The sequence below is a fragment of the Quercus suber genome, unplaced genomic scaffold, assembly GCF_002906115.3.
Source record: "Quercus suber isolate HL8 unplaced genomic scaffold, Cork oak 2.0 scaffold_117, whole genome shotgun sequence".
Taxonomy (NCBI): Eukaryota; Viridiplantae; Streptophyta; class Magnoliopsida; order Fagales; family Fagaceae; genus Quercus; species Quercus suber.
In genome coordinates, this window is record NW_027069582.1 from 990,997 (window position 1) to 1,004,446 (window position 13,450).

Consider the following 13,450-nt stretch of genomic DNA (forward strand, 5'->3'; position numbering starts at 1 on the left):
TGGATTTGGTACTTTTACATATGACAATGTGCTTATGTGCATGGGATATTACCATGTCATTCCAACAGATTCTGAAACTATTCAACATCTAAGAAAGGTACCCTTTTGGTTCTTCCTCAGGCTCAAGGTTTTCAGACTCGGACCGTTCATTGAACCTTAAAATAAAGAGGTTCTAGGTTTTTGAGGTCGAACCGGGGTCGAACCGTGATAACTTCATAATTAATTTAATAATTATTTTAAATATATATAAAAACATTAAATTAATAATAAAAAAAGAAAAATTAACTAAAATAGTCTAATTCATTTAGAGAATTAACATTACTTTAAATATTAATCTAATACAAGAATTTATCGTATAAATATTATAAAAATATTGAGTAAAAATATCATTACGTTAATTTCTAATCTAGAATATCTACGTTCACAATATTTTTACAACAAATTATAGGTTGGTTCAAATTTGAACGTACCATTGAGATTACTTTTTTGTTCCAATAATGACAACAAATAACTACTTACCACTTAAAATTTATTGTGAAAATATCATAGGCATAATCTTTCTCTTTCTAACCCAATACAAATTTAAAATCTTTTTTTTTTATTCCCTCCATTCACCTGCCACTCCACAGCAACACAACACGTTTGGATTAGGACATCAACTTTACCTTTTTTATTTATTTATTTATTTTATTTTCCCAAGGCTTCCATTTCCCAATGTTTAATCTACACCACACCTTTAAAAAAAATTCCTGCACCAAGTCAGCCTTTAACTTCTACATATTTTTCCCTTCTTTCATCTTCTTCACCTTCATTTCTTCCGTCACTCCAACTTCCTAGATCATACCTTTTTTTTTTTTACCTTTCTTTAGTTTTCTTAAACCAGTTTATGCAACATCTAGACGGAGTAGAGGCAGGAAAACAAGACAGGGAGAGAAAGAGAAGAAGATTAAGAAAAAAAGTTCCGGACAGAGAACAAACGAGAGACAAAGCTAGCAAGATAGAGATGATGGGATCTCAATATTTTCAATGTTTGACAGCATCTCATAGTGGTTGAAGCTTCAACCATGGTGATAAGGTGCTATGAGCTTCTAAATTTTATTTATTTATTTTTTAAAAAGCGTTGATTTGAATCGTGAGAACCGTTCACGGTTCTCAAATCCAGGCTGTTCAACTGCGGTTTGAACGGTTTCGTGCTTTTTGTGCATAGAACGGTTCTGGTGGTTAAAAGAACCAAGTTAGTGAGAGGTTCCCGATTATCCGGGTCAGACCGTACGGTCCGGTTCGGGTCTGAAAACCTTGCCCATGCTTTTGTCATTACTACCGTTGAAAAACTAAACATATGAATATGATTGACGTTTTCTTAATGCAGGTCCATGCAAGATATTCCACCGTTCAAATGGTACAGAGAGATATTGAATGTGTATATGGGAAGTATGCGCCATTTCAGTTCTTGGCATACTGGGGTGTGTATATATATCATACAAATGAGTAATTCTTAGGTACACTCTGAGTACCGAGAATGATGCTCCCTCTTCTCACATTCATAATGGGATCCACTCATTAAATTCATGGTGGAGTTCACTATGAATGTGAGAAGAGGGAACACAATTTTTCTGTACTTCGAAAATACTTAAGAATTTTCCTATACGAATAGTATAATTCCGTATCAAATACTATCTTCTTCATATTTTTCTTTTAACATTTTTGTAATTCTCATCAACTAATTTTGCTACTTAATATCTCCTTTGATTAGGTCAGAACTCTGGCACTTCTATGAAAAGACGTTTGGGAAGCTAAGCGAAATGCCATGCTCTGATTATAAACTAATAACTGCCAGTAATATGGGAAGCACAAGTAGTACAAAAAAGAGGAAGAAAAAATGTTGAGCAAAGTCAAGCCCAGCATTAGCTTGGATGACCAAAAAATATGCAAAAAGCCAATTAACCTGCTATGTTGGTTCGCTTATTATGTATCACTGTTTTCAAGCACGCTGAAATTGCTTACTATTTCAACAATTTCTGATGCATGTTTAATTGTTTATAGGCACTATCTTCCCCTCAAAGTTGTCAACATTGAAGTAGCAGTCATGCAGTGCCGGCTCAATGGGTGAGCTAAATAGGCAATTGCCTAAGGCCCCCAATGAAAAATGGCCCCTAACTTTTACCAATAGAAATATTCCTATACCAATAGAAATATTAATTAAGCCTTAAATATTCACCAATAAATAAAAAGTAGTTATTTTTTTTATAAAAAAAAAAAACTAGTTAAAGAAAAATATTTTCATTGGATGGGTCAACCATTTAATCTCTCACACATAAATGTTAAAAGAACTCATTAATGTTACACTAGTAAATAAATTTATACTCAAATTTTATTTAAAAATATCAAATATATAGCTTTATTGAAATTTTCAATCATAATTTTTTAGTATTTGGTTACTTCATTCAATGAATAGTGTTTATTTTAGTTGTATAGTCATTGAATAATGCGATGAGTTCATTTTAATTTGTAATTTTTTTTCTAAAAAAATAGATTTTAAATGAAAAAAGAAGACCAAAAGTTAAATAAATATTCTATTTACATTTAAAGTATAACATTTAAACCAAAAGTTGTCGCCTTAGGCCCCACAATACCTTGAGCCGGCCCTGCAGTCATGGCAGCTTGCCATACTATGCCCAAGTGCAACCACCAGCTTGCCATGTGTAGGCACCTGCACGGCATTAGAAAGCCATGCCATTGGTCATGCACAAGCAATGTAAATGATCCTGTACTTTCATTGGGTTTTACCACCTCGCTTCTTAATGTTGTATCCAGTTTTCTGTAAACTCAAGTTTTTTTTTTTTTTTATGCAAGCTTTGAGTTTTTAAAAGACTCGCATTATACAAATTGAATGAATGAGGCACTTCAGCTCACTACTCTCTAACCATCGTTTCTCAAATGCAAGTTGATAATTTCCTTCCCAATTGTGGATAGTTAAATAAGCCTCTCACAAATTATTTATAAAAAATTAAAATAAAAGCTTCACAATCTTTCTTAATTTACTGGTCTTTCTAGCAAACCGGTACGTCTCATCCTTTCAAAGGACAAGATCTACATCTACACTTGTTAGTGCATGTTTTTATTTGGTTATTACATGAATTGTAAAAGAATTTCTAAGAAAGTCCTAACACATTTTTCTGCTAAAAATATGATATTTTATTGGTACCCAATAGGAAGAAAACACAGAGGTAAACAAAACTATAATTTTAGTGGATACAAAAGCAAACTGAACTTCAAGGAACTTCAAACAGGTAACCAAACGATTTATTGTATGAATCAGCTCACCATCCATTATTATTCACATTATTCCACTACGTTCCATGAGGTGACAACCTTCCTCACGGCACCTTTATCTTTATACAAATATGCCTTGAAAAGCTCTATCTCGAAGCTTGATCATCTGGCAGTCGCACTTTATGCTGTAATTTTGAGATTGGAAGCGTAATCTTAAAACAATCTCAATAAAATTCATATATATATATATATATAGCCCTCTTTTCTTGGATGTGTGTGGTAGTGTTGTGGTTCGAGTTACAAATGGTGTCTCTTTTTGCGATATTACATCACTTCAAAACTTTCAATTAGGTTAATTAATGTTTTTTTAAGTCTAACATTGGATTACCTGTCCTCCATATGCTTATCAAAAATTAATTTTGATATTTTGCAAGCTTGATGGTTGTGGAGGTTGTGGGGTCCGTTTGGTAGAGTTGTTAAACAACTCATTTTCAGTTTTTAAACAACATTACACATATTTCCACACACTTTTTCATCCACATGTATTTCAAAAAATTACAAACAACATTACTCAAACTCCCCTACCAAACAGGCCCGTGGTCCAATGCTGAACCTAACTCATATATACTAAAATAACATAAAACCTTAATCCCAAATTTAGGGCTAATTATACATCTTGAACAAATTAGTTAGGGTCGGCTACATGTGCATGTGTGTGTCTATATATATATAGCAAACATTCTAGACACATCTAATCAATAAGAAATGTCTAATAATTTCTGATTTCTACAATGTTTCTACATACCTTTTCAACCCATTGGTTTAACTAGCACTTGCCAGAGTAGTATCTGGTTGCTTTTCTAACATAGCATCTTGGAAAGCCGGTATCTCATTGTATGCCTCATTCAATTTGGATAAGAGAGGGAATCGAGTCTTCAAAAAAAAAAAGGGAGATACCTGCCAGCAAATACAGATACAGAATTGAATTTTAAAGTAGGCCCTAAATTTCAAGATTACTAAATATAGGTGTTATCATGCATATTTCTCTGCATGTGTGTGTGAGAGAGAGAGAGTTTTGTAGCTGTATAATTATTAAACAAGGTAGAAGAAGCAACAAATGGGGCAACCAATGCATAACTAATAAATCCAAAAATATCCATAGCAACAATTCTAGCTTGAGGATGCAGAAATTCATACATCTAAGACCAGAAGCAAGATTTTCGCTGACAGAAGAAGACTATACAAGGTCATAAATTTTTTCTTAACTACTGTAATTCCACAAACTCTTGATGGCCGAGGTCAACGAACAATTTGGCATTAATGCAGTTTGAAGATGAAGTTAATATACGTAATGAGAACATTGAAAATCAACCCCTAATCTTTATCTTTTGTTAGTGGTTTTTCTGAAGGAAAAATAATTGTTACAAGACTTGAGTCAAGACTGCAACAGTTTTTCCCATTAATATAAATTATATATATTTTCTACAAATCAAATGTAACTGGCACATTAATTCTAGAATAAGCACTACCACGTCAACATTGAACCTTTTAATTGCTGCATGAATCTGAGGAGCTAGAAACAAATCTGCCTGCAAATAATTGCAATGCATTACATTACATTACGAGAAATACCTTTACTCATAAACTAAATCCATGCAAGCTGCTGTAATGTAGTATTTTAGGAAGTGAAATTCTAGCATGTCATGCACTGTGAAACTAATAGTATAAGGCTGATGCAAGAGTCTAATCCAATACATGGAAGCTGCGAGTCTAATGCAATACATGGAAGATGTTGACATGGTATGGTGACACGAAGGAGTGACATGGCACATGGCCAGCCAAGCTTCAGGGCTGTATTTCATATGTCCCATGTGATTATTGTAGCTATATTCAAATGTGCCAAGTTAGAGGGAAAATTAGTTAGAGGCACATGCACAAGCTAGATTTTAGGAAGTTGTTAGAAGTAGAAGCCATGTGCTGTATTAAACATAGCATGTGATTAGAACGCATTCCCAAATTCAATCTGGCCTAAACAACAGCATATCACATTCCCTGCATCAAAATACTGACTTCAGCACAATTATGTATATTGGTATACTTAAGTCAAAAACTAAGTGCTTAGAGTTGAGTATGGTGCCTTCATGTCTGATAATCCATGGTTTGGGTTTGGGAGAAGAACCATCTTCAGATTGCAATCTTAAAGATTGAGAAGTGGGTTCTGCTATTTTATATTGTATTCTGCTATCAGTTGGTCTCAATACTTAAGGTTGTAATAGATTTACAAGCTAGCAAAACAAAATCTTTGTTTGGTTGTAGAAGATAGACCAACTTCAGGATGGTTGACGACTTCCCTAGCAAAGGAACCCTGGCAATATTGAAGCATTTTGGTAGTAAAATGAAAATTCATAGCGATGGCCATTCTTTTAGTCTTTCTCTATGCAGTGATCAATTTTAAATTTTGTTTCAACAGATTTAGGGTGCATCATTATGTGTTTATGGTTAGGCACCTTGTACATTCAATGTAGATAGAGAAAAAGGGAAAAGCATTTGTAACAGCTGTAAAACATTGGTAGAAACTTCCCAAACCCTAACTCTTCAAATGTTTGCACACAGTGCAGCATATTGTATATAAAAGTTTGTGGGCACAAACATAAATGATGCAGGAAACCAAACCAGATAAACTTCATCTCCAGTAGCGATTCTTCCAGCATAGTCTTTTAAAAGCCTCTCGAGTGCTGAAACAAATGCAAATAGTAATCAAAATAAGCCTAAAGCCATTAAGGAGCAGAAACCATCCCACAATGGCACAAAAAGTTCACATGTGACTGGAATTTCCAGGGAGAGGAACCCAATTGTTAAAAAGATCAAGATAATCCATGAAAATAAAATTATACAAGCCCTTATTTTTCTCCAAACTATTAGGATGATTTTTTTGGGGAGATATGAACACTAATCTGATTGCCCAAACAAACAAACATGTATAACCCTTCCACCAGATCAAGAGTCAATTGTCCACTTAACATGTCTTCCTTACTCTAGTTGAGTGTCCATGTGTAGTAAGCTCTATTGAACTTACAAAAGAAATTAGTATCAAGTCTAATGACAATGTGCCAAAGTTATTTGCTAATCTCATTAGCCACAGACCATGGAGGGAGTTTGGAACTGATACAGATAATTAAAATCAGGATCCAATATCATTAGTTAGCTGTATCTCCTAAATAGCTCATGAAAGGACTAATTTCTCAGCTTGTAACTTTATAGTGCACGTATGTTTGCAAATACTATTTATCAGATAACTTCACTTACATCTCGCTAAATTTCTATATGTGTTTTCTCAATTTAAAAGAAAGTGTAACAAGATTGGAGGAATTGGTCTTGTCATCAACTTTTAAATTAAACCAGCCTTCAAACATGCGAGACTGGCAGGGTAGAAAGATATTTTTGAGTTTTCTGCTTTCATGGGCCACAAAAACTTCTTAATTTTAATTTTAGGGATTATCTCTGATAAATTACCAATTGTTCCAAAAGCTTAAATTATTATAAAATGGTGAATTTAATCTTAATCTAACACTCTCCCTTCACGTGTGGGCCTAAACTGTCCTTATTAAATAGGGCCCAACATGTGGGAATTTTATAAATGGGAGGTAAGCTGAAGACATGGTTTGAACCCAGCTCCTCCAACTTTAATACCATAATAAATTATGAATTGTCCCAAAAGCTTAACCTATTAAGAAATTGTGAGTTTAATCATGTAATCTAACAATGTCTAAATGTTATGGTGTGTAGCACAATCTAGAACTGATCTGGTATCTACTTATTCTTTCAAATCTTACATCTTTATTTTTTTCCTGCTTTGGGGCCCACCTGCCAGGGAAGGGGAGAGTACTGTGCAGCTCAGTAAAATCTTACCTACAAAGCCTTTTTTGATATAATGTTGAGCCCAAGCAAGTTTCACATCAGGATCAGAACTAATTTTTTCCTCAATGCACTTCTGTATATAGGAGGAAAAGCAGCAAAAAAAAGTTTATATCATGTAAGTTCTAACAATTTCGTGAAAATAACAACATAGGGGTATATAACCACAACAGTCTCACAAGGATATATACCAGTGTAGCTATTTTTTGAAGAGGCTGAATGCTTGAGGAAACAATATTGGCAGGCTACATATCAAGTTATAAAGGCAATTCGATTATTGTGTGAATATTAGCAAAAAATGGATAAGGTACAGCAAAGAATTTTGCCTGATTAGATCAGGAAGCTCTAAACATTTCCTCAAGGCTGGACAAGAAAGTAAATCCAAAGAGTAATTTTGAAAAATATTATGTAAACTAAAATATTGTTTTCGTCCCTAAAGTTTGCATGAATTTTTTTTTTTAATCCCTAAACTTTAATAAGTTTTTTTTCCCTAAACTATTGAAAGCATTACACCATTTTTCATTAAACTTTAAAATTTTCTCTTTTAGTCCCTGAACTATTGAAAAAAGTTCTTTTATCATCCCTAAACTTAAAAAAAAAAAAAAAAAAAAAACCCTTCCATACTAAGTGTGTGACCAGTAGTTTCTTGTACTATTGAAAAAAGTTCTTTTATCATCCCTAAACTTAAAAAAAAAAAAAAAAAAAAAACCCTTCCATACTAAGTGTGTGACCAGTAGTTTCTTGCCACTTGTTCATCTCATGTGTGTCCTTTTTTTTAAATGTAATGGTTCATGTCAGATTCTCTAATGCAAAAAATAGTGCCACCTAAACACACAGGATAAAACTTAAAAGCAGTGGACATAAATATGAAAAGAGTAATTTTTTCAATAGTTTAGTGATGAAAAATGATCTTTCTAAAGTTAAGGGACGGAAACTGAACTTCATGAAAGTTTTACAAATGAAACCATTTTTTTTTCCCATTACTAGAGCAGTCCTTTTAGTGTCATTTATCATGTGTGGCATAATAACTTGCAGGTGTGTTGGCAAGGTTGTATGGAAAAGAACCCTCCCCAATACACAAGGCAGAATTTACTTTATTTCAAAATTACCATAGCGGACACAGCCATCCTTGTCAATGTGTACCCCAATTCGCTTAGTATGTGTAGTAGGCTTTATATACATTCTTTAATACAAACTAGTAAGTTTCCAGTGCGATATGCACAAATACTATTGTATTGTTTTATGTAAATTTGTTTTTGAAAAATATTATACATATATTATAGCATATTTATTATAAAACTTTGGTAGTAATGAGTTCATCATAAAAAGTAACAATTATAAATTGCTCACATATATCTATTATAATTATTTTGTTCAAGTAATGAGCAATAGTTAAAACAACTTGGAGTAATATTGTATAATAAAAGTTGATAAAAGCATATTAATTCATTCTATATTATTAATTTTTACTATATGATGTAATATAAAGCTTCATTACAAAATCTTTTTTTTTTTTTTGGTTTCTTCAATCTTTGTTATTGCGGTATGGTGATGCTTGCTATCATCATCAGTTTCTCCATCTTCAACGTTTGAAGTTTAGTCCGTACATGTTTGTTCAATTTTTGAGCTTTCATCATTTTTTTTCCTTTTGTTGCATCATTTGTGTTAATCACTAATGAATTGGCATCGAGAGATTCTTGATTGGATCTTACAAAGTTTGGACTTTGTTGCTAAGATTTTTCATAGTATTTGCATTTATAATAAATTTCAATGATGTTACAATTTTTTGTAAATATTTTTATTTTTTATTTTTGTTAATTTTGGAACAATGCAGCAAAAAGAATTAATATAGCATATTGAATTGTGTATTTTTTTTTTCTTCCATACCTTTTTATCATTTGAAGGTGCATCAGAAATCTTAGCAACTATGTAATTTTCAAAACCATCCTTTAAATTGAATTCATTCAAATGAAGTAGAGAAATCCATTTTTTTCCTAATTTTTTTTTTCAAATCACGTGGAATTCGTTCTCCAATATCAATATTTTAACAATAATTTAATAAGTTGTACCTCAGTTTATTTTTCAGCAAAATCTCTTGTAGATTCAATTAGGATTTTCTCGGCATCTCGATCAAATATCACAAAATTTGTTTTGTTAATTGCATCAGAAACTTCAATTTGAATCATGTATCTGAAGTAGTTTGCAATTGTATATATATAGTAGTTAAAGTGAGATAAATATATTATAAATATTTGGAGAGTATGTAGTTAATGTGAGTGTCTCTAACTTTGGGATAGAAAGATTTATTTTTGTTTCACATTTTGCACACCAAAATGATTTTATTTGTGGTTTGACATTCCTTTCACAGAGTACGCACAAAATGTAATACCAACCTATTGTTGTATCAATATTACTTATTATTGCAATACCCTAGCAGTTCACGTCTTGTAATGAATTTTGAAATTAATATGTATTATTTTTTTTAATGTAAATAATATGATGTATGATTATCTTTTTACGTAAATGATGAGTATAAATTGAAATTATTGACAAACCTGTTTCGTAGGATCTCATTCAATGCATGTATTTTTGGTATTTCTTGTATAGGATCATGTTTTTTTCCGTTCCTATCATTGAATTTTTTTTAAAGAAAATAATAAGTTAATGGCATTTTGTGAGATAGTATATGATATTTATTAAACCTTTTTGTTATTATAAATTTTAGAAATATGCACTTGTCAATTATTTCAGTAACCTAAGGGATCTTAAGATTTATATATATTTTTGTTGTACTGGTCGATGACAAAGAATTTGTTTGCATAAATTGCATAAAACATTATTAATAGACAAAAACATATTGAATTGAAATTGGGAAAAAATAAAGACATGATTTCATGAGAATTAGATTTTCTAGAAGTATCATCTATATGGGGGGAGGAAGAAGAGAGTTTGTAAGAGGGTAAGAGTTTTTACACGTGGGAAGGGTCAAACTTGGGTCATAATATGTAAGGTAAGAACTGGCTTGAGTTTTTCATAAGGTTTGGTCTACTTTTAAAGGGTATTCTATTTTATAGTGAATAAATTTTGGTCTAATGGGTCTAATTGTCAAGAACCGCCCATATTTTATATAATAGTAAAAAGAAGTTATTATGATCTATTGGGTAACAGTAAAAAAAACTTAATAAAAAGAGATAAAAGACTCTAAATTTATATAATAGTAAAAATAAGTTACTATGATCTATTGGGTAACAGTTAAAAAAACTTAATGAAAAAAGTCAAAAATGTTAAATGCAATATTAGAGTGTCACATGGCAGGACCTTATGCACTCTCACATGAGGTCTCTGCTTATATATATATATAAATATATTGATTATAGGTAGTTGTCTGCATAAGTTTCACCAAGTGGGAAGGATAGGCTTCTCAAAAAAAAAAAAAAAAAAGTGGGAAGGATAGAATAGGAGACACAAACAATTTTTATCTTATTAATGTGGCAAAAATGCCAGAGGTAGTTCCAAGTGCAATTACATGTTATCAGCTCTTGCAACATCATGTCAATTGACCCTATGCAAGAGTTTTTCAAGTTAATCCCCAAATTGTTCCAACCTCTAAAGGAGATTAGGAAAATCATGAACCAATAGAAGCAGCAGAAAAGAGATTACAGAGCAAAAACATAGATAGATCTGATTGCTGCTAAGTCTATGCCTCAAAACACTGCACTACTTCGTTAATGAGTTTATGATAGGAGAATCACACTTGTGAATTTAACATTCTAAAGTTTTTCCATAATTTAAAAAAAAAAAAAAAAAAAAAGCTTTAAACTACTTGATTATTACTTTCTGTGAAGTCAATAAAAAAATGTGAAGACTGGAGTCGCTTCCAGACAAGAGGCAAGAAGTTTTGGTCATAACAGTTGAGTACAAATGATAAATAAAAGTAGAATGAGCTCAAATATTTGATTTTTAAACTTATCATATAAAAGGCCATTTGGTCTCTAAAGTTTACATGTTGAAATTTTTTAGTCCATGATGTTTCAAATGAGCGATTTTAATCTCTAAAGTCTAAAAAATGAGACCTAATGGTCCTTTCCTCTAGTTTCATTAATTTTCTTGTGTACGTGGCTAACGGAGCTCATAAGGTGTTCTATGATTGATGATGTGGCATTTTGTCTAATTTTTTAAATTAAACAATACAGAATGGCCTTACCCAACCCAATTTATCTAACCCAAATCTGTTTTTAAACTCCAAATTCAGATTCACGCATTATGAGCCCAAAGACAGTAGGGTCAGAAATCTTGTTCAATTTGTGCATGCACCTCCTAAAGTGACATGAGTATGAGTATAAGCCAGTGTTGGTGGTTGATAAAGTTATTGTTAGAAGGTTACAGAGTGAAGTTTTAGAAGAAGAAAAAAACATATAACAGAGAGTAAAGAAAGCAGATGGTAGATAGTAGATAGTACCTGGTAATTGATGGCTCTTTTGTGAATATCTTGGGGCAACAGTGGATAGTGGTGAGGATACTTGTCTTCTAAATACTGTGAAATGGAAAGATTGATGAATGAGAGAGAATGATAAAGACAATGAAGAATTAGTTGGTAAAAAGGGATATAGAAAATAGTAATATTATAGTTATACCATGAGGATGACAAAAAAGTCGGCAACTACGGTGTCTCCATCGACGAGCACAGAAACATTACCAATAGGATTGAGCTTTATAAACTCTAGGATAGATAGATAGATATGTAAAAAAAAGAAAAGAAAAAAAGAAACATACATACATGAAATAGTTAGTACAAAGGCAATTTAGTTTAAGGAAAGCAGAGCAGTTGGAAATAGCAAAAAGCAGTTAGAATTTAGAGGTCTTGGTCCCACCGGGGATGAATTGCTCTCCCTTCGACAAGTTAACTGATTTGTACTCATATTTCAGCCTTTCAAGATGAGTTATCAAATCAGGCAGAGAGGCAGAGTGCTGAAACAAAGCATATGCTGAAACAGAGCATTTGTGGAAGAAATGATATTACACTAAACGACTACTGCATCTTGATACGACTTGTAGTTTTATACTTGGATTAGCTGGTTAGTGTGTATGGACACGTGTACTGTGGTGTAATGAGTTGATCAATGGTAGTTAGTTATTCCGCATATTTTGGGATTAGTTAGTTAGTTTATTTTTTGATTTTGCTATATAAACATCTTGTAATTCATTGTTGATTAATTAATGAAATATCACAGATTCTTGATTCTCCATTTCTCTCTTTCTCTCTAGATTCATTGCACAAATACACTCTATTTTCTTATATGGTATCAGAGCTTCGTGCGATCATCAATGGCGAATCAAGAGCAAAACTCTTCATCTTCTACTTCTCAATCTACTACTCACCGTGAGCTTACTCCAATGGAGGATCCGAGAAGCCCTTTCTTTTTGCACCATGGAGAATCACCAGGTTCGATTCTAGTCACTCAGCTCTTAACTGAGGACAATTATCCTAATTGGGCTAGGGCTATGCTTATGGCATTAGATGCGAAAAGCAAGCTAGGTTTTGTGGATGGATCCATCACAGCTTCCATGGCTGTCACGCCTCTGGAGAAGGTTGCTTGGTCGAAGAACAATTCCATGATCTCTTCATGGATCTTGAATTCTGTTTCACCTCATATCACTGCAAGTGTAATCTACAGAAACACTGCAATGGAGGTTTGGAATTCACTCAGAAACCGTTTCTCCCAAGCCAACGGTCCTCGGATTTCATAGCTTCAGAAAATGATCTCAACAATCATGCAAGGAGATGCAACAGTGACTACCTATTTCACTAATCTTCAAGCTTCTTGGATCAATTACTCAATCTCAGGCCTTTACCATCTTGTTCTTGTGGTAGATGTGTCTGCGGAGTGAATGATAAAATCACATTCTTCAATCATCAAGATACGTTGATGCAATTTCTCAATGGCTTAAATGAAGCTTTCTCCCAAGTCAGGACTCAAATCCTATGATGGAGCCAAGTCCTTCAATTGACAAAGCCTTCTCTTTAGTATACAAGAAGAAAGGCAGAAGCTTTAGGTTTCAATGGTGGTGCTGTGTCAGTTGATTCAACAGCTCTTGCAGTCAAAACTCAAGGGTTCAATCAAGGTTGGAAGAACAAAGGCAAGGGCAGACCTGTGTGCAGTCACTGTGGCAGAGTTGGTCACTTCATGGAAAAATGTTACAAACTAGTGGGATTTCCACCAGGCTACAAGCAAAAAGGCAAGGTTCATGTTGCAAATCAAGT

The 13,450-nt window shown here is 32.9% G+C and overlaps 1 protein-coding gene and 1 long non-coding RNA gene across 2 annotated transcripts; one reads left to right on the top strand and one right to left on the bottom strand.

The window, feature by feature from the left end:
* Nucleotides 1-831: 831 nt before the first annotated feature.
* On the top strand, nucleotides 832-2,051 carry LOC112016243 (uncharacterized). The gene is made up of 3 exons (XR_002883298.2): nucleotides 832-1,075; nucleotides 1,370-1,463; nucleotides 1,754-2,051. It is a non-coding gene; the product is annotated as an uncharacterized LOC112016243 (long non-coding RNA).
* Nucleotides 2,052-3,228: 1,177 nt separating this feature from the next.
* Nucleotides 3,229-12,435, bottom strand: LOC112016252 (glutathione S-transferase zeta class). The gene is made up of 8 exons (XM_065775675.1): nucleotides 12,418-12,435; nucleotides 11,648-11,848; nucleotides 7,380-7,433; nucleotides 7,183-7,264; nucleotides 5,947-6,008; nucleotides 4,803-4,862; nucleotides 4,079-4,206; nucleotides 3,229-3,458 (listed from the first exon to the last, which is right to left on the bottom strand). The coding sequence occupies exons 1-7, from the start codon at nucleotides 12,433-12,435 to the stop codon at nucleotides 4,096-4,098; spliced, it is 588 nt and encodes a 195-aa protein (XP_065631747.1). The 3' UTR covers nucleotides 3,229-3,458; nucleotides 4,079-4,095.
* Between the last annotated feature and the right edge of the window lie 1,015 nt (nucleotides 12,436-13,450).

What these genes read in the sequence shown, in the direction of transcription:
- LOC112016252 (XM_065775675.1), bottom strand. An exon ending in CTGGAGATGAAGTTTATCTG is followed by an intron (nt 4,863 to 5,946) that starts GTTTGGTTTCCT and finishes AATTATTTGCAG; the next exon opens with GCAGATTTGTTTCTAGCTCC. An exon ending in AAAGGTTCAATGTTGACGTG is followed by an intron (nt 4,207 to 4,802) that starts GTAGTGCTTATT and finishes TTTTTTTTGAAG; the next exon opens with ACTCGATTCCCTCTCTTATC.